This window comes from Mesitornis unicolor, unplaced genomic scaffold (genome assembly GCF_000695765.1).
Source record: "Mesitornis unicolor isolate BGI_N332 unplaced genomic scaffold, ASM69576v1 scaffold4120, whole genome shotgun sequence".
Taxonomy (NCBI): Eukaryota; Metazoa; Chordata; class Aves; order Mesitornithiformes; family Mesitornithidae; genus Mesitornis; species Mesitornis unicolor.
In genome coordinates, this window is record NW_010160115.1 from 55,711 (window position 1) to 75,071 (window position 19,361).

Genomic DNA, 19,361 nt, shown 5'->3' on the forward strand with positions numbered 1-19,361 from the left:
TACAACTGGTCTGCAGGCAACTCCACCACATGGATGACAGGGAGCAGCAAGCAAAGCATTCCCTGGGATGCTCAGAGCAGCAGGCAGGTGGTTTTGTGAGCCCAGCAGACATCAGCCTGACAGGAAGAGCAGCCCTGGGAGAGAGAGAGCCCACTCAGCTCTGCTCCCTTTTTCAGTTCTGGATGTGAACGACGAGAGCCCCACGTTCTTCCCAGCCATCTACAACGTGTCACTGCCTGAAGACGTGGCCCGGGATTTCAAAGTGGTCCGGCTCAACTGCACAGATGCTGATGTTGGGCTGAACGCTGAACTCAGCTACTTCATCACAGGTACGAACCCCTTCCAAAACTCTGTAAAGGGAAGCTTTGGTTGTGGAAAGGAGCAGGCTGCCCCAGACCATGGCCAGGGTGTTCTGCACATCAGCGCTGCCTTTTCCAGTTCCTCCAAACCTTGTGTGGTATCGCCCTCTGCTGAGGAGGCCCACTTGGCTCCCCACCTTGCTGACCGCTCCACTGCTATTCCTTTTCCTGCCCAATTCAAGCACTTGCCCTCGAACAACCCCTGCCCTCTCTCACTGCCGGGACACGGCCAGAAAAAGCATGTGGATGGGCTTAGCAATGCTAAGGCAGCATTTCTGTAACGTGCATTTAGAGCTGGAAGCCTGTCTGGAGTTTTAGGGTATCCCGTAGCCCAGTGTGCAGGTGGTTTTGGGTGGACAGGGAGCAGGTGAGCAGCGATGCTGCCTAGGCAGTGCCTGGGTCACACTGTGGCTGCATCACCTGCAGCAGGAGACAGGGGAACCCCCGGTCACAATTTGACTTGCAAACTGCACATGCAGCGTTCAGCCCTCAGGAAGAGGGCAAAAATAGAAGTGGCACCAGAGAGGCATTTTTCTTAGAATAGCAGCCCTGTGTTTCATCTCACAGACCTTCCGGTCTCCCCCACGAAAGAAAAGCTGTGTGTTGTCTCACAGGTACCGCAGGCCACATGCAAAGTGACTCCAGTTCCCTTCCAAAGCATCCAGGAAATGGTCTGACATTTGTATGATTCAACTTTTCCTATGATCATCACTCCTTGCCTGTGCTGCGAGGCAGGCAGGGCATTTGGCGTGGCAGAGACGAGGTGTTCTGCCCACTTTTGCTGCAGAGAAGCTTTGCCTGGGATAAGATATGAGCTTGCCCTACACTTGCCTTGCTCAAAAACACATCTAATGCAGCCTTTCAGGAAAGCAGGCTGAGGGCTTGCCATTTCCATGGCCAGGCTGACCCTATGCCCAGGCTGCAGCATCCCCTGCAGCGTGAGCTCTGCTCCCTGCATCCAGACCACGAGTAACCTGGTCCTTGTCCTTTGCTGCAGGTGGGAATCAGGATGGCAAATTCAGTGTCGGCTTCAGGGACGGGGTCGTCAGGACAGTCGTGAGTCTGGACAGGGAGACTGTGGCGTCGTACACACTGATTCTGGAGGCCATTGGTAAGGATTTCACGCTGCTCCTGTGAGACTGCTGCCACCCAGCCACGTGGGATGGCCATGCACATGCTGAGCTGCCTTGGAAATGCAGCAGAGAGACAGCAAGCTTTAAGGTGCTCCATTAAACCTGTGTTTGGTGTTAGCATTTCACAACCTATGTGTATTAATATGTCCTGGTTCCACCATGAATTTTGCAGACAGTAAATTGACCCCTCGAGCTTGTCCAGCCCTGAGGCTTTCCCTTTTTGCTGGGGAAGGCAAGATACCCATTTCCCAAGAGGTTCCATGCTGCCTGGGGTAGAGTTCCACCCAGAAACTCCAGCCCACAGCATTGTTTCCCCAATGCCATGCCAGCCTTTGGCTCAGTGGCTACTGATTAATCCACAGCCACCTGGCACAGGCAGAGGGCCCACATGCCAAACACATCTTGGCCGTCATCCCCAGAGTTTTATAACGTGCCTGTTTACAGAGGACTTGGATGTCCCTTTTGAAAGGAGAAATAAGTCACTTGGTCAGAAATCTCGGGGTCACAGCATTGCAGGTGCCACAGGGTCTGCAGCGGGGATGCTGCACTGGATGTGCATGCAGGACCAGATTCCAAGTGGTGAAGGGTCTGTTCTGCCCCTTGGATGGGTATCAGACTGCCTGTGTTATCCCAGTCACCAGATCCCAGCTGGGTGGATTTAGGCTCACTTGCATCAGGCACGTTGGAAGAACCAAACCTAACCCATGCTCCCGTTATCTCATTCTCTGTGAGGAAACCAAGAGCCATGCTGCCATGTCCTTATCTACTGAGCCAGTTCTGGCACTTTTTGGATGCGAGCTGAGCTGGGTCTACAGAAAACTGATCAGACCCTGCTTGTCTTCACCTCCCAGATCCCTGACCTCCAGCAGTCCCTTCCAGCATACATCACTCTCTTAGTCTATGGAGTTGCAAACCCTCTTTAATGACAACTTGTGTTTCCAGCCTCGCTGGGCAGTGGCTCCATGGCAGAGCTTGAGGGTGGTTTGGATTTTCCTTCTAGTTTCGGGATAGGCAGAAAACCCGCCCTGTTTTTCAGAGTGGGATTTGGAAGCTGCAAAAACAATGGAGAATTTTAGTTCAGAAATTGTGGTCCTGTTGATTTCAGCAGCTAAAGGCTGAGCACCGCCTCTGCAAGGAAGAGGTGGAGGTGACCAAACCTCCCTTTGCCTTTCTCTCCTGTACAGACAATGGCCCCGCAGGGAACCGGCGCACTGGGACTGCCACCGTGTACGTGACTGTCCTGGATGTCAATGACAACCGACCCATCTTCCTTCAGAGCAGCTACGAAGTCAGCGTCCCCGAAGACATCCCGGCTGCCAGCAGCATAGTGCAGGCAAGTGGCTCTCCTCCACCAGGGCCTCTGGGTGGGTGAAGAGAGTCCCCCACTCTCCATGCCCTGGTACAACATCGGTGCAGGAAGCCCAGAGAAGACTTTTTCTCTCCACATTGGCTGTTTGTTCCCCTGGGCCAGTGCAAGATGTGTTCTTGCTTATGCATTCCCGTGCTCCCTTACTAACGCAGGCTGTGAGCACCAGAGAGAAAACAGGAGAGCACAAGGGAAAAATAAGAAATTCACCCCATTTCTGCAGGGGATGAGAGGAGAAAACCCAAGCCCTGTGTTGGCGAGGCCCCTTTCTCTGGCTGTGTCCCCACTTTCTCCCTCCTCTCAGCGGAAAAGGGGTCAGGAGTGGAGGTCTGAAGGGGGAGGAGGAAAAGTGCATGCAAAGAGATGCTCTGGAGTTGTGGGGGGGAACAGAGGGAGAAAAGCATTTGGATTTTGCTTTAATTTTTGTTCCTCTTTGAGAGAGCGGTGGGCAGAGCTGAATGGCTCAGTGAGGGCTCAATGAATGCAGGCATTCACTCAGCCTCCGAGGGCTTCCAGCATCCCTTCAAACTCAGGGCCCTTCTGGAGCAGGCACCAAAGACTCTTTGCAGAGGGCTCTGGGAAGGCTCCTCCTACCTTGAATACCTCTCCCAGCACAGGCAAAGGGGAAGCTTTGTCCCTGGCTCTCAAATACAGGGTGAGTCACCAGGACAGAAGAAAGGAGTCTTTCACCTCTTGCAACAAAGGTTTGCTGGGAGCCGTTCATCATTTTCAGGATGGCCATTCCCTGAGCAAAAGCCCTGCAGGTCCTCGTCACCTGTTGTGCCGTGGCACGGTGTACGTGATGCCTGTGGCACAGTGCTAGTAGCACAGTCTCTGGGGTCAGGCAACTGCCTGCCATCCCTGCAGCCAGGGCTGGAGGTGTGCAGGGAAGTTGTGCAGCTGCAGAGGAGCCCTCCCAGGGGACTCCCAAAACTAGGCCGGTTTTGCAAATTGAAAGACAGTGAATGGAGGAAACCCAAGTCTGATATCAAAGTCCCTTTTCTTAGAGCGCACCTTCCAAAAGAAGGGGATGCCTTGGCAGCCTGTGACAAAGGAGAGGTGTTGTTTGGGGGAAGTTTGTTTCCACAGAACAAAATCAGAGGGAAGAGGAAATGTGCAATCATCTGGGTTTAGTTTAATTTACACCTTTAATGGGAACCATTTGTACTGAATAACTTCCCCTTCAAATACATCCCCATCTCCCTACAACAACAGGAAAGTTTTTGAAAGTTTCTCCATCCCATTCTCCAGGCAGTCCAGGGTCAGAGGGGAGCAGAAATGTCCCAGGCAGCCAGGGGAGGTCCTGATGCAGAGCTGCACCTCGCAAGGATCAGAAACCATGTGAAACCCAGAGAGACAGGATTTGGTCCTCACTGCAGGGCCTTGCTGGGCATGGAGACTTCACCCAAAGAGATGGCCTTGGTGGCTGAACTTAGCACAAGTTGCAGACCTGGAAGAATTAAACCACTTTTCCTTTTCCCTACTGATTCCTCCAAGCATTGCAGCTTTCCTGCTGGCCGTTGTACCCTTTCCCAGTGGAAGCCAGCGGCTCAGCCTTGCGCAGTGGCTTTCCAAGCTGGCAGCAGCTGCGAACCTCAAAATGCATCTTTAATGCATTTACAGGTGTGTTTACCTGCTCCTGCTGCTTGGTTATTGAAGCAGGTTTCCAGCAGACAGATGTAGTGTGCATCCTTCCAAGCATCAACCACAGCAATCCACGTTTGGTTACATGGGGGCAGGGGATGCACAGGGACCAGGCAGCATGTGGTGGGCGTGATCCTTCCTTCACCTTTTCAGGAGAACACCTCAGGGCACAATCTCACCTGACGATTGCTTTTTGTGGAGCATGTTTGCCATGGGATGCCTCTCTTCAAGGCAATATTTGTTAGGCAGCCAGGCTGCTCTGCTCTCACTCAGGCTGTTTGTTCAGGTGCCTCACAACTTACACAATGTTTTTCAAAAGAAATTAAGCAGCAATATTTTTTTGGACTGCTTGGTGATAGCTGCGTGTGGGTGTTGTTCAGATACCTCCACCTTTCCTGCCAGGAAACAATAACCTTGAAAGCGTTTGGGAGCATGAAATAGCAAAATCTCACGTTGCCCTGCCAAGCCACTGTCTGGAAACAAGCTGCCTAAAAGAACTCTGCTGGGATGCCCAGGATACCAGGGGCTGCTTGAGGAGGGAACTGAGCCTGAACCAAAATCCTGGGAAAGAATAGTGGTGCAGGGTGAGTTGGTTCCCACACAGCAGGTCACATTTTGGTGGACTCCATGACATCCGAGTCTTGGCTGGCAGTGGGGCTCCTAGGGCAGGCGAGCTGGCTCTGGAACACTGGCCGACTCCTCCTGAAGGTGTTGATGGAGCATCGCAGGGAGCCCAGCCGCTTCCAGAGCCTCAGCTGGGGCTCGCTGGCATCCACCGGGTGATGGGGCATGCACTCGCGGGGCCCAGAGTGGGACTGGTCCAGCGCCACCGGCTTGCAGAGGGTGACAAAGATGACGAAGGTTGCCAGGAGGAGGAAGATGCAGACAACTGCAAGGATGATGGGCAGTGGGTCTGCCTTCTCAGGGGATGTGGTAATGGGTGGGACCAGCTCGGTGGTTGAAACCAGAAGCCCAAGAAGAGGCGGGGTGGGAGAGGTCCCATTGCCAGCATCCTCTGTGCTCATCTTCCCTGCAGTGCACAAGGTGACACAAAAAAGCGACACAGGTGATTACCACCCAAACACTGGACAGCCAGCCACCCTCTGCCCATTCTGATGGGGTTTTGGCTTGCTTTGATGTCCAGGGTGCTCCCAGCCATGTTTTTCATGACACAGGGTGACAGAAGCCCATCTGTCATTAGAGGTAGGATTTATATCTGCAAAGTACTGTCCTGAATTGAAGTGCAAAACTATCCGGCAAAAAAATTAACAGAGATAGTACAATGTACATGCAGTAACATGGCCCTGGTGATGAGTCCTGTAGGGAACACACACACACAAACACACACACACACACACACACTGCATGAAGTGTTTCTGGAAGTGATAAATAACCATACACTAGAGAAGGTCCAAAGTCCTCCCTGCAGGTTGCTGGGGTTTGGGTCTTCTCCATCCCTGAGACATGTGGCTTTGCTGAATTGACTGACATTTGGGGTTTTTCGTTTATTCCCTTTCCCCTAAAGAAAATGAATAGTTGATTGAACCTCCATCCAGACGACTCCCCCATTGAGCTGTAATATTGCACTGGCATTGCCTTTTATTTTTGCAGTGGTGAAGTCTCACCCTGCTTGTGCTGAAAATGCTCTTGGGTTAGGGCGTTTTGCTGTCCCGGTTTCAGGTTCAGACACGTCGCAGGATTCCCAGCCAGGTCTGCAAACAGTGATGCAAACCAGCTTCCCATATCATCAGCAAGAGCTCTTACTGAACACTTGGTGGCGACTGTCCCCTCTGTTCTTCATCCGGTCAGATTCCCCCCCAGCTCACATCCCTGGAGCAGTTTGCACCCATCATTTTGCTCCCATGCATGCTCTGCACCCATTCCCAGTCCCAGATGGGCTGTGCCTGAGGATGGCAGTTCCCCAGCTCAGAGATGGGGGCTGGGGAAATATTGTGCCAACCCTCTGCAATGTGACAGCTTGGTGTGGCCCCTGGTGCTTGTAGGGAAGAGCCCGGCTTTAGCCTATATATTGGAAGAAGAGCTTTGTTACACTGACTTTCCACCAGATGTAGGAGTTAGAAGAGTGATGGAGAGCTGTTAGACAGGTCCATGGCTGGGCAGTCTCCTGGCCATTATGGTTTTGGATTGAGCCAACTTAAAATTAAGATCTTATGAGGGGAAAGGCAGGGCTGCAGTGACTGCCAGGGTCTCTGAGTCTGATCTTGTGGCTGCCATCCCAAAGCCACACAGGTTTGCATAAGCAGCAGCCAGGCGTTCACCGGTAAAGCATTCAGAAAAGGGTAGAGGAGACATCAGCGACATGTCTTTAATCACTGATTGGAAACTCTGAGACAAGCTCGGTGGAAAGCAAGAGGCTGCGTCAGAAGAGACAAGCGTCACTCATGATCCAAATTAGGCAGCAGGAAACAACCTTAAGCAAACACTATGCAAGGATGAGCGATCAAAGGATAAGGAGACCTTGAACTCGGGGTGTCTGTGCCACAGCCTCGTGCAGGGGTGTGCTTAGGTAGGGGAGCTCCCAGCTCTGGTTTGCTGGGACCCTGCCTGGTCCCAGAGGGGACAGAAGGCTTCCGTAGGATCTGTGCTTCTTCCCTTGCAGGCAATGAGCTGAGATATGGAGGAAATAAGGTGAAAGGTTTCCACTACAGTTGGGTGCCAGGTTTGAGGCACTTGGGAGATGTGATTTATTTCTAGAATACTTTGCATTGCCTAGGCTTGAGGACTCAAAGTTGTGATGCTGGCAGTCTCAGGGCAAGGACCATATCAACACGGTCAGAGCTCAGAGACTCTGGGGAGATGCAGCCACTTCCATGGGCCAGGCCAAGTCTGCACTTCAAGTATGGGAAATGCAAAAATAAGTGGGTCAGCCTCTTAACTTGGGTGAATCTCTGCATATTGCAAGTAGGCTCAGGGGCCAGGGCACTCATCCCCTGCTCCAAAGTGATTTTTTTACTTCTCTTTATCCCAAAAGCATTTCTTTTTCATGCAGCCTCTCCTTGCCTGGCTCAGCCCCTTCCCCCTCAGCTCTGGAAGCAAAGCAGCCCCTGGCAGCCGCAGCCATCCCAAGGACCCCCTGCTCCATAGGCAGACTGCTCTGTGCTGCCTGGGGATGGAACATGAAAACCAGCAGGCAGGGCTGCTGCTTACCACACACCAAAGGCAGCCTGAATCAAGGTTACCACGGCTACCTTAATTCTGGCATTTACCAACCGCACGTGGTTTGGCTTGGTGACCTTATACTGTTCATTAAGAGTGAGCCAGGAGGCATGGGTAATTTCTTTGAGTTGTGTTTTGCTCCGTTGGTGGTGGCTGTAGCGTTTTTTCTTTTGAAGCCAGCTGACTGTGTCCCCTAGAAACCCATCAGGAGAGACCATACTGATGTTTTCCCAGGCTTTTCCAGCCATGCTCTCTTCTCCTCTCACTTCCCATCCATCCTCTCCTCACACCCAGCCTGGCTGGCAGAACTGCGGGTTCAGGAATGGTCTGGGCTGCCCCTCACCTCAGCTCTAAAAACTTCTAGAAATGGACTCACTAAAAATCTTGCAGGTTACAAGAGAGGTGACCTTTTTTTAAGGATGTTAAGTTTTCGGTGTATTAGTGTTGACAAAGGGGATTCCCTCCCACCTCCTGCATGAGACAGAACTACAGTGGTTTCAGCAGAATTTCAGCAAAAAAAGACACCAAAATTGGAGTCTTATCCATGGAAATGCCAGGGCTTGGTAAGAGCAGCACTCCCCATGGCCATGGCATGCACGAGGATGAGGGTTGCCCTCTCACAGGGAGGGAGCTTCATGCTTTTCCTGAAGCATGACAGCAGTCACTTAGTCACTCACAGCACTTTGTACCCTCTGGTCAAGCTGCTGCCTGCATCCCTGTTCATGGCATTGGCCCTTCCCAGCATCTCTGTCCCACCCAAGCCCCACGTTATTAACCCAGGTGGGTAAATAAGAGTCTTGCCCAGCCTAGCAAACTCTCCTAGAAGGGTTATCCTTGACTGATCAGCTCTAACACAAGACATTCCTACAAGTCTTTGGGACCCAGCACTGAGCACAAGGCTGCTGAGGATCAGAGGGAAAGAAGACAAATTGCAAACAGCAAAATGCTCCCGAGGAAGGTGGAGAGGAAAAAGAAATTACTCTTGGGTGTGAGCAGAAGCCAGCGTTTTTCTGCCCAGTGCTGGGCACTGCCTGGCCTGGGACAGCTGCCTAGTTTAACAGGAGATTTTCCATACTCTCTCCCTCCCTTTCCTTAAACTCCTGCAAAGAAAAAGCTGTTTTCAGGCATTTCTGTGTCTGCAATACAGCTCAGACGAAAAGCAGGTCTCTCTCCCCTCCCTGTCTATCTTAGCGATGCTTTTCTGAAGCTCCCCAGCTTTTTCCAGTGTGTTATCTTTCCTCTTGCTTGTAGGAGGAGGTAATGCCGGAGGGTACCAAACACCCAGCTTACTGACTCTGATAGTCGGGTACCGAAAGCTAAGGGCTGAAAGTGATTATGTCCCCCATCCCCCCCACCGTTAACCAGCATCACTGCATCCACAGAACTTTCTCTCTCTCCCTTCACCGGGACAGGCAAAAGAACACGACAGGGAAGGGAGGAGGGATGCCCGACTTCAAACCCAACCCAAACTTTACATCTCCCCTCTCCAACCCTCTGCAGCCCTTTCCCCGGGCAGCTGCAAGGCTGAGGGTAGCAGCTCCATAGCTGGGGATGGTGGCACGTCCCTGGCCAGTCTCACTCGCCCCTCGGGGTTAGCCTGAGTGGGTTTGCCGCGGGGGTATGGGGTCCGTACCTCTCACCAGCCAGCCGAGCCTAGGCTTTACCTCCCGCACGCCTGCCTTGCCGCCTCTCCCACCGTGCTCTGCAGGGGCTGCCAGCCCCCTCCTCCCTTTTAGAGTGCAAGGGAGAGTGGAAGAGAGATGGCAGCTGGGCTGGGGACAGCCTGAGCGTGCAAAGCCAAAGGACCCCCGAGCCTCCCTCCTAGGCTTTGGCAGCACGGCAATGCCCCGGGCTGTGCCCAGCTGGGGCTGAGGGGTCGAGCCCTCCTGGACGTGTTTCCCCAAGCTTTGCCCCTGCGGGAAGGCTGAATGGTACGGTCGTGGGCTGAGCCCCCTGCTCCTGGGAGGGGGCAGCGGGCTGCCCTCCGCACGCCTGCTCCCCTCTTCCTAGCAACCCCACGCAAAGTCGCCTGCTTTCTTCCATTCTTTTATTCCCCCTGCTTTCTCCTCCTTTTCTGACTCCTTTCCAGTCGCTGGGGGTGTTTGAAAGGCAGCCTGCAAAAGGCTGGCTCTGCCTGCAGCCCACTCACTCTGGCAGGGGGACAAAGCAGGCTGGAAGCAGCCAGCACTCTGCTGACGAGGTGCATTTTACCTGCAGCAGAGCCTTTTTTTTTGCATTCCAGTTAAGTGGTTTTCCTAAGTTTGGGGCAGTCTGTCAAAGTACTGCATCTCCTCCGGGGCCTCAGTGGGTCAAAGCAGCAGCAGTCGAGCTTTTTCCTGCCACGGCAGCAACAGGAGCATGCATTGGTTTAATACAAATTACTTTTCTTTAGTAAAAAACACATACCTGGGCTGAGCCATTTCACCTGGTTTATGTGCTGGAGCTGCATGCAGCAAATGCTTGGTTGAGGTGGGAAAAGAGTAGCTAAGCGGGTATTTGCAGGTTGTAGTTTACTCATTGCATTGAAACCTTTCCCATTTTCTCACCTTGAATTGCATTTTCCCAGGCACAGCAGAGCAGAGAATGGCACAACAAACAGTAAAGTTTTGTCTCCTGGCCCTTAGGCTTCCTTCCCACTGCTGCTGCCCCAGCACAGTGTTTTGGCTGATGGGATAGCCGGGATCAGCAGCAGGTTGGTCTCGCTGTGCCAAGGCAGCCAGTCTGCCTGGGCATCGCTCGCCTGCTGGTGTAGGGTCTGTCTGACACACGAGAGAGGAGACAGCCGAGCCTCTGCCCAGAAATGGCCTTGGGTGGAAGAGCTGGTGTGGGAGAGAGGGGTCTCTGCTGTGAAAGGAAGGTGCTGTGTCTGTGGTGAAACACAGAGCAAGTCAAAGGGTTGTGTCCCACCATAAGCAAGACACAAACCAGTCTAGGATAGAGGAAAACAGCATGTGTGGCACACAAGTGAGAAATCCAGAGTCTGCAAGTGCAGACTCAGCATTTTCCAAGTTTTCCACTGGCATGGTCTGATTTGGTGGAAGGGAACAAGAGTGGCTCAAGGTGTCTCAAAATCGCATTTAGGGAGAGCATCTCTGACTCCTGTGAGTGTTGTGTGGGGCTGTGGGTGAAAGCCAGCCCAGGGCTTTAAAGCTGAGCCCCCATAAATGGTCTCACTGTTCCCACTGTATGTGCATGCTTTGCAGCAACCCCTCATCTTTGCAATGCAAGGTTGGGTGCAGACCCCATCTCTCTAGAAAAAGGAAAACCCTGGGGAATATTTGCAGGCAGAAGATGCCTTGCCTGGGGAAGCAGGCGGAGAATAGAGGCTAAGGCATCCCCCGGTGATTCACAAGCTGCCAGTGCCACGGTTGTGGTTTGGGTGCTTTGCGGGAAGCGGTTTCTGCAGAGGGGAGATGCAGCAGCTCGATGCCAGCTGGGGATGAAGCCCAGGGGCTGCCGTCCCTCATCAGGTCCCGCTTCCCAGCTGTCAGTGCTGGTGGGCAGCTGGCTGGGGTTTGCAGGGAAAGCACTGCAGTCTTGTTCAGCAACACCAGAGGGGACCCGTGTCTTGGGTTTCCCAGGGCAGACGGCTTATTCACTACGTGTGGACTGTGAAGTGCATCACAGCTGACATGTGCTCCCACCCACTGCTTGGGAGTCTTGAGAGGACTCAGAACAGTGTCCAGACCTCCAGCATGCACTTGACTGGTTGCATTCATGTTTCTTTTGGGATTTATTTGCATGTGCTGCTGCTTGGGTGACTTGGCAATGGCTTGCAGGGAGGAGGTAAATGCAAGCAGCTCTGAGAGGCAATAGACCCAGGTGCAGGCTTGTGTGCCAGCCAAGGCATGGGTAATTCCTTTAATGCAGCACGTAATGCACCCTGATGCCATGGGCTGGGTGCCCACCAGGCGCAGGAGCAGTCCTCCCTGCCTGGCCCAGGCCAGCTCTGTGGGCAGGGGTGCTCTGTCCCTGGCAGCAACCCCATCAGGGCAAGCATTGACTTGCAAGCCATGACCGATGAAGACACCTCCACCAGCACACTGACCAGTGGGATTCATGGCATGGTCCTCAAGCTCAGTTCAGGCATTGGAATGGACTGCCCAGGGAGGTGGTGGAGTCACCATCCATGGGGGTGTTTAAGGAAAGGCTGAATGTGGCACTTAGTGCCATGGTCTAGCCGATGTGGTTGTGTTAGGTCGTAGGCTGGACTTGATGAACTCAGAGGTCTTTTCCAGCCTCAATATTTCTGTGATTCTGTGTGATTCTGTGAGCCCATCCTACATCTAACCTGGCAGCCAAGGGCTCCCAAGCCCACTATCCCTGCTGTCCCGTGATGAGGAGAGGGTAACTTACTTTGCTTTGCAGTTGGTAAGCTCCCTGTCTCAGGTGGAGAAGCAGGACGTCCAGCCTCGACAGGGTGGGAGGACTTGCTATGGTCTTGGAATCTCTGTCCTTCACCACTTCTCTTTCTCGTATAGGTGAAAGCCACGGATGCGGATGAAGGCATTAATGGAAGAGTGTGGTACAGGATTGTCAAGGGTAAGTTCAGGTGCCTCTTCATGCATCGGTGTATTTGCACCGGGCTCTGCCTAGCTGCATGCACAGTCTTGTTGCACTCTCCATCCTTTTGCACTTCATGGCCCACAGAAACATTTTCCCACCCCCGAGCAAAATTTGAGCATTAGGGTTAATTACCAGGGGATGGTTTGTCATTGATAGACACTTACTTAGATGTTGTAGCTCCTGGCTTGATCAGGGATAACCCTGCTGAGCTGAGCCTGACGTAGCTGAAGGTGATGAGGGCTTGGGTTACGCTCAATGATCTGTCTCCATGGCAGCCCCCTGGGGAGGGCTCGGCATGTTGCCAGGACAGATGCAGTGGTGATGGGCAGCATCCATCTCACTTTCCCCCTCCACCAGGAAACGAGCATAGCAACTTCCGCATCAATCCCAGCACCGGGCTGGTGATGCGAGGCGTGCGGCACCTGGACAGAGAGCAAAACTCCTCTCACGTCCTGGAGGTGGAGGCCTACAACATGGAGCAAGGACCCATGAGGAGCTCTGTGCGGGTAAGGACCTTGCAGCTGCCAAGGGGTGGGCAGCAGGGCTGGGTGACAGAGGAGGTCATGCAAAATATTTGGGATGCGTCATTAGAAGGCGGTCATTTCCAGCCCTTGGAGGCATGCAGGAAATTTGAGAGATCTGGTATGGAAATGCTGACACAAAGTCTCCAGGGACTACTTGTGGGTGGAGAAGAGCTTGTTGAGGGTTTTTTGTTGTTTTTTTTTCCTTTTTTCCTGTGACATTTCAGTGCGATGAGGCTGCTAAGTGTTGAGGTAGTCACTGTCAGAGGGCGTCCCATTTGCTTGGTGAGGTGCAGCTCAGCCTCTGGAAGGAAGAGCTGAGCCTCAGCCTGCTGGAAATGGTGCCTCCTGGCTGGGCATCTGTTTAAATAAGCCAGGGCTCAATGGCAATAATCTTTAGCGGTGATACACCAGCTTCCCACAGTTCCCACAAACCCAGCCCTCTGATTCCATCTATTTTTAGGCCAGCTGAGTGTCCACAGCACCAGCAGCAAGCAGAAAAGCAGGAGATAGGATATTCCCTGGGGAAAGGGGAGAAAATGCAGCTTGACCCGCTGAACTCTGAGCAAGATTTCCCATCGAGTCCTCAGCGTTTCTACGTTACGGGATCTCTGACTGCAAGTTTTCCAGCAGGGGATCCCAAAGCATGGAGGAATTAATATACAGACTCTTCCCACCCTCTGGCCAAGGAAGGACTGAGTCACTCTGACCACAGGGCTTGTTTATCTATCATGTTAAATCTATTATGTTAAACTGTGCATGTTAACTCTCCATCATGTGGTCCTGGTAGTAAGAGATAACATTTCTCCTGCGCAGCAGATGGGTGCCGTGAAGGATGTCTATCCCCTCATAAGTGTAAGCAGCTGGTGAGGGTTCACAAGCCTGCCTGGCTCACCCGTGGTTTCTCTGGGGTGTTTTGCAGGTGATTGTCTACGTGGAAGACGTCAATGATGAGGTGCCAGTGTTCACCCAGCGGCAGTACAACCGCCTGGGGCTGCGGGAGACGGCAGGGATAGGGACTTCAGTGGCGGTGGTCCGGGCCACTGACCGAGACACAGGTAGGAAGCGGGGGGTGAGCTTACAGAAACACCCAACTTGGAAAGTAAAGTGGTGAAATCAGCCACTGCATGGATCCTGGCTTGGCTGGGCTGAAATCCCCATGTGGGATGGGCTCTGCTCCAGGATCAGGGTTGGCATCGGTAGTACCTGCCTCTTTGGGATGCTTGGTCCAACCAGCACCATGGTTCCTTGTCCTGCCTTAGGGAACGGTGGACTGGTAAGCTACAAAATCCTGTCGGGTGCTGAAGGGAAGTTTGAGATTGATGAGAGCACAGGCCTCATCACGACAATCGAGTACCTGGACTATGAGACCAAAACCAGCTACCTGATGAACGTCTCTGCCACGGACCAAGCGCCCCCCTACAACCAGGGTTTCTGCAGCGTCTATGTCAGCCTGCTGAATGAGCTGGATGAGGCCGTGCAGTTCTCCAACAGCAGCTATGAGGCCGTGATCCTGGAGAACATCCCCCTGGGCTCCGAAGTGCTCCGGGTCCAGGCCCGCTCCATCGACAACCTCAACCAGATCACCTACAAGTTTGATCCCAACACCAACTCCCAGGCACTCTCCCTCTTCAAAATCAACGGCATCACTGTAAGTGGTCACAACACGGTCCCTCCTCTCTTGCTTGTCGGCTAAACTGTTGGTGGCCAACACGGCTGTTGTTCATCCTTGGCAGGGTGTGATCACAGTCAAAGGCCAGGTGGATCGAGAGAAGGGTGATTTCTACACGTTGACGGTGGTGGCCGATGATGGAGGACCAAAGATTGACTCTACAGTGGTGCGTAGCTTCTACTCACTTTCCCACCATCCTTTGCACAGGCAGAGCTCACCTCAAGTCACCTCCCTCTTCCTCTGGCATGGGACAGCATTTCCTAGCTGTCTTCTCTGCTCTGGCCACTCAGGACTGGGAAACCTTGATTTGGGGAAAATGCTGCATTTGCATAAGCATGCACCAGTGCCTTTTAGCTTCTGCGTGTCATAGAGTGAGATTTCTCAGAACACACCAAAAAAACCAAAACAAAACACCCAAAAAACTTTAGAGTTTGCAGTTCACTTACCAAGCTAAAACAGTTTTGAGGGAGGTAAATTTAGAGGCCCTGAAATACTTCACAGTGGTTTATGTTTAAAAGGGTTATATTTGGTAGTTTCAAAGGCAACCAAGCAGGGAAGTGATTTGCATTTCTCTGCTGGGGCATGAGGCACGCTGGGTGCAGGGTGAGCCTGGTCCCTGTGCCACAGAAAGGGGCAGCTCAGCTGGCACTACCCAAAGTCTGCTGGTTTGGGTCAGCTGGAGGAGCAGAGCTCCAGGGGTTGTTGAATCCAGAGGCAGACCCACAGTGATGGGCAGTGCTCTGCGTTTTGAGTGCTCTCTTGTCTTGGTGCATCTGCTGTCTCTAGAGGGGATGCTGGGTGACAAAGGCAGTGATGCTGCGAGTGCTGCCTGTCCCCACCCACGGGTGCTGCCAGCCATACTCTGCACACTGCCATGCTCTTGTCTGAGCCTCTCCCAGGGCAACAGGAAAATCCACCAAGCTTATCTAGAAAAAAACAAAAAGCTGCACCAGCAGAGGAGCCTCTGAATTACTGCAGGGGGTACCTGACAGCCCCTGACATTCCCACAGTGGGATGTGGGGCCAGCCCCTGCTCCTTGCACATGCCTGCACCTCCTCATGTCCCACTAACACTTGGGTTTTTGTTTTCTCTGTTTCTCCCTCTGCTCTTCTTCAACAGAAGGTAAGCATATTCATCAGGCTGGCATCACCCTGGGGGCCAGGATCTATCCTGAACTCTGCATCAAGCTGCAGCTGGGGACCAGAGAGGACATCTCCAGCCCTGTCCCATCAACACCAGCCCCTGTGACATCCCCTGGGACATGGTGCCAGCCAGCAGAAATCCCAACACCCTGATCTGGCACTTGACACAGCAACTGCTGGATCCATCGCAGAGGCTGAATGGGCTCTCCCTGCTCCTGGCTCTCTGTTTTTAATTCAGCAGCAACAATAACTGAATCACCCTGAGGCACACAACTTGCTCCCCGGCTTCCTCTGGGATGTTGACACATTCAGCCTAGCTGCACCTGGGGGCTCAGGGCACCCATAAATAGAGCCTCGGGAACAGAAATACTCTTCCTCTCTCATTTCTGAGTCGTGTTGCAGCTTTGATTACAAATGCGATGAGAGCATTTCCTCTGGCTAATTGTGGCCAAGGTAGCCCAGTCCCCGGTTGCCTCTGTGCTGCAGCAGGGTGTCCCCCCACAAGCACATGAAGGATGCTCCGCTGAAAAATCCACCACTTGAGAGCTGTAGCACCCTGGTGCTCTTTCTCCAGCCTCTTAAGCATCTCTCCTCTTCCTCCTCCACAGATAGAGATGTAGCTTCAGCTCCTGGGCTCAAATACCTGCACCCATTCCCACGTAGAATGGACAACACTCACACTGGTGGCACCACAAGGGGAATCAGTGGGTCAAGAGTTTGCTGGGGGTGTCAGCATGGCTGTTGATGCTGGGTGGGCAAGGAGCTGGCTCCTGCTCATGCCCTGCCTGAGCTCCATCCTATGCCCACAGGTGACCATCACAGTCCTGGATGAGAACGACAACAGTCCCCAGTTCGACATCACCTCTGACTCATCTGTGAGTGTGGCGGAGGACAGCGCAGTTGGCAAGCGAGTGGCCGTGGTCCTGGCCCGTGACCCAGATGCTGGCAGCAATGGGCAGGTAGGGCTGCCCGCAAGGCTGTGGCAGTGTTTCACCAAGGCAGAAAGACCTCCATCAGTGTCTTCCCAACCCCTTCCCTTTCTCTGCACCCCTGCAAACTCTGATTGCTGATGCCAGAGGAGCTGGGGATGTTAGTGCAGTGTGTACTGGTGCTTCCCAGTCAAGGTGTGCCTGCAGGAGAGGAAAACCATCATCTTTGGGCTGTCTGGGGCAAAGAGCTCTGTGGGACACGTGTCAAAAGGAGCCCAGCAATCTGAAAACCACCATGGGGAATGGCAGCAAAGCCCTTGGCAGGCTGAGCAGGAAGCTCCCTGCCCCTTGCTATTTTCTTTACCATGCAAAAAGGCGTTGATAAGGTCCTGCCAGCTTTAATACCAAAACATCACTAACATCACAGGAGGGCTGTGGATAAGACCAGGGTTGGTCCTTGGGTGTTTGCTTTGGAGTGGCTGCACCCATGGACCTTTTAAAATGCTCAGAGACTTCCCGAGGCAGTGCTGGGTTTACCATTGAAGAATCTTCTTTCTCTCCTTCCTCCTCACAGTATCACATTGCCTGCCCTAATTTTCTTTCCTCATGGTGTTTCCAGGTGACTTTCTCACTGGCATCGGGGAACATTGGCCGAGCTTTTGAGATCCGTACCACCAACGGCACCTATGGCGAGGTGTTTGTGGCACGGCCGCTGGACCGGGAGCTGCTGGATCACTACACCTTACGAGTAAGCACTAACCCACGTCACTTACCGCCTTGGGCTTCTCCTGGTTTGAGCATCAAGGGTGTTTTCCTGGGACTGTGAGCTTAAAAATAGCAATTTTTGAAAAATCCATCCCCAACTGCAGATCCAAGCCTCAGATGGTGGCGTGCCTCCCCGGAGGAAGGAGCACACTCTGCGTGTCAGCATCCTCGATGTCAATGACAACCCCCCCATCATTGACAGCCCCTTCGGCTACAACGTGAGCGTGAGTGAGGTGAGCACCCAGCCCTGCTCCTCTCCTCCCATCCCCCCAGCCTTGGATGGTTTACGAGTTGCTGGCCCCTTGCAAACCTCACCTTGGGTGATTTAAGGGTTGCTGGCCCCTTGCAAGCTCAGGTATGTGTAATGGTCTCCTAGTTTTGGGCTAAGAGAGAGCTCTGCAGGCAACTTGAGCCCCTGAGGATGCAGGGACCAGCAGGAAGGAGAAGTGGCTACATACCCATGGAAATGACACCAAAGTGACACAAGAGGCAGCCCGGTGCAGAATAAGAATTGCACTCAGGAAGCAGCTCGGCAAAAGCTAGATAGTTAAGCAATAAAACACAATCAGGCCTGAGAAAAGACAACTTATTTCCTGGCAGTTTAATTCCTGGACCGGGGGGTTCTCAATTTAATGATGAAAAAATGAAATACGAGCAATAGCCAGTTGGACTTAGCTGTGAGGAAGTGCTGCTCATGATTAATAGCCTTGCATTAAAATTATTGCCCTGTTAGGATTTTCTTATCTATTTAATACATGTTCAGAGCTGCTTGAAGAACAGAATTTCTGTTTTGATTTCCCCTGTAATGACACTATCAAAAAATAATTAGCCGATCTCTGAGTCCATTACACAGCCTTCACCTTTGCACACACACTGGTTTTTACACCCGTCCAGGCTATGCCAGCCTAGCTAGGACCCAGCTTGCAGTTTTCTGTCACAGGGAATCAAATCAGTTTGTTGCAACAAATAGGAGATGCTGTAACGTAAGGAAAAAGAGGGGCAATTTAGGCGTACAGTGGCAGCTGGCTTTAACAGCAAATGTCACCTGATAGTTTTATTCCATTTCTTTTTAAAAGCTAATGTAGAAAATATATTTCATTTCAGAATTTCAAACCAAAAATGATGGGAGCACTCAAGCCAAGGGCAGAGCCTTCTATTGCTAAGCCTGTGGCTGCCTCTCAGCTGAGCTATCAGCAGCAGGGCTAGTAGCCTTGATTAATATTTTGCATGAAGATGCATCTAATAATAAAAGATCATTTGCAATAAGCACTGCACAAACAGCATCCAGGAGCTGGTGAACAAGAGCTGCCTCCTGCTTAGCTGCTGGGTGTTAGGGCAGTGTGTTTAGAACCTCAAGCACTGCAATGCCTGGAAGAACCTCACCCTATAACAGAATTATATTGTTAATGTTCCTAATTATGTATTTTATATGTTATGGTGTGCATGTGATTTAAAAAAAAACCTGCAGAACGTCGGTGGTGGCACAGCGGTGGCCCAGGTACGTGCCACTGACCGGGACATTGGCCTCAACAGCGTCCTCTCGTACTACATCACCCGCGGGAACGAGGACCTGACCTTCCGCATGGACCGTGTCACCGGTGAGATCGCCACCCGGCCTTCCCCACCAGACCGTGAGCGGCAGAGCTTCTACAGCCTGGTGGTCACTGTCGAGGACGAGGGCAACCCCTCCTTGTCGGTGAGCCACCAAAACGGTCTTTTGTGGGGGGGAGGATGGAGCTGGGCAGCACTGGGAGAGCAAGCTTAGCATTGAGACATCAAGTGTGGAAGGGGTGAACAGGCACAGGGCGTGATGTTTCAGTGACCCAGCCATTTGAGTTATGACTTGGGGTCCAAATCTCCTGAGTACAGGTTTGATTCAGAGCCTTCTTCGGCAGTTGGTCCTGTGGGACTTTCTCTTGGGGTTGTTCATCTACATCATGGGACCTACCATCTCCCATCTGTGAATGCCAAAAATATAAAGAGAGTCCCAACGGGTAAGTGTGCTGGTGGCTGCAGGAGTTTTCCTGCCCGCTGTCTCTTCACGCTCTGAGTCTGAAAGTTCTCAGGATGTTGCTCTCACCCATCTC

General features: G+C 52.6%; 2 protein-coding genes across 2 annotated transcripts in view; one reads left to right on the top strand and one right to left on the bottom strand.

Moving 5' to 3' along the window:
• The window catches only part of CDH23 (cadherin-related 23), a gene marked incomplete at its 5' end in the record, with an annotated part of 106,117 nt that overhangs the window by 52,538 nt on the left and 34,218 nt on the right, over nt 1-19,361 (top strand). Inside the window, 13 exons of the mRNA XM_010188795.1 lie at nt 177-329; nt 1,357-1,470; nt 2,677-2,825; nt 12,161-12,221; nt 12,603-12,751; nt 13,689-13,824; nt 14,029-14,417; nt 14,503-14,604; nt 15,558-15,560; nt 16,390-16,539; nt 17,129-17,257; nt 17,379-17,507; nt 18,743-18,970. Coding sequence (XP_010187097.1) covers nt 177-329; nt 1,357-1,470; nt 2,677-2,825; nt 12,161-12,221; nt 12,603-12,751; nt 13,689-13,824; nt 14,029-14,417; nt 14,503-14,604; nt 15,558-15,560; nt 16,390-16,539; nt 17,129-17,257; nt 17,379-17,507; nt 18,743-18,970 — 1,892 coding nt within the window. The remainder of the gene's footprint in view (nt 1-176; nt 330-1,356; nt 1,471-2,676; nt 2,826-12,160; nt 12,222-12,602; nt 12,752-13,688; nt 13,825-14,028; nt 14,418-14,502; nt 14,605-15,557; nt 15,561-16,389; nt 16,540-17,128; nt 17,258-17,378; nt 17,508-18,742; nt 18,971-19,361) is intronic.
• On the bottom strand, nt 5,111-5,527 carry LOC104544056 (chromosome unknown open reading frame, human C10orf105). Its single transcript, XM_010188806.1, has one exon. It carries the CDS (start codon nt 5,525-5,527, stop codon nt 5,111-5,113), a length of 417 nt encoding a protein of 138 aa, XP_010187108.1.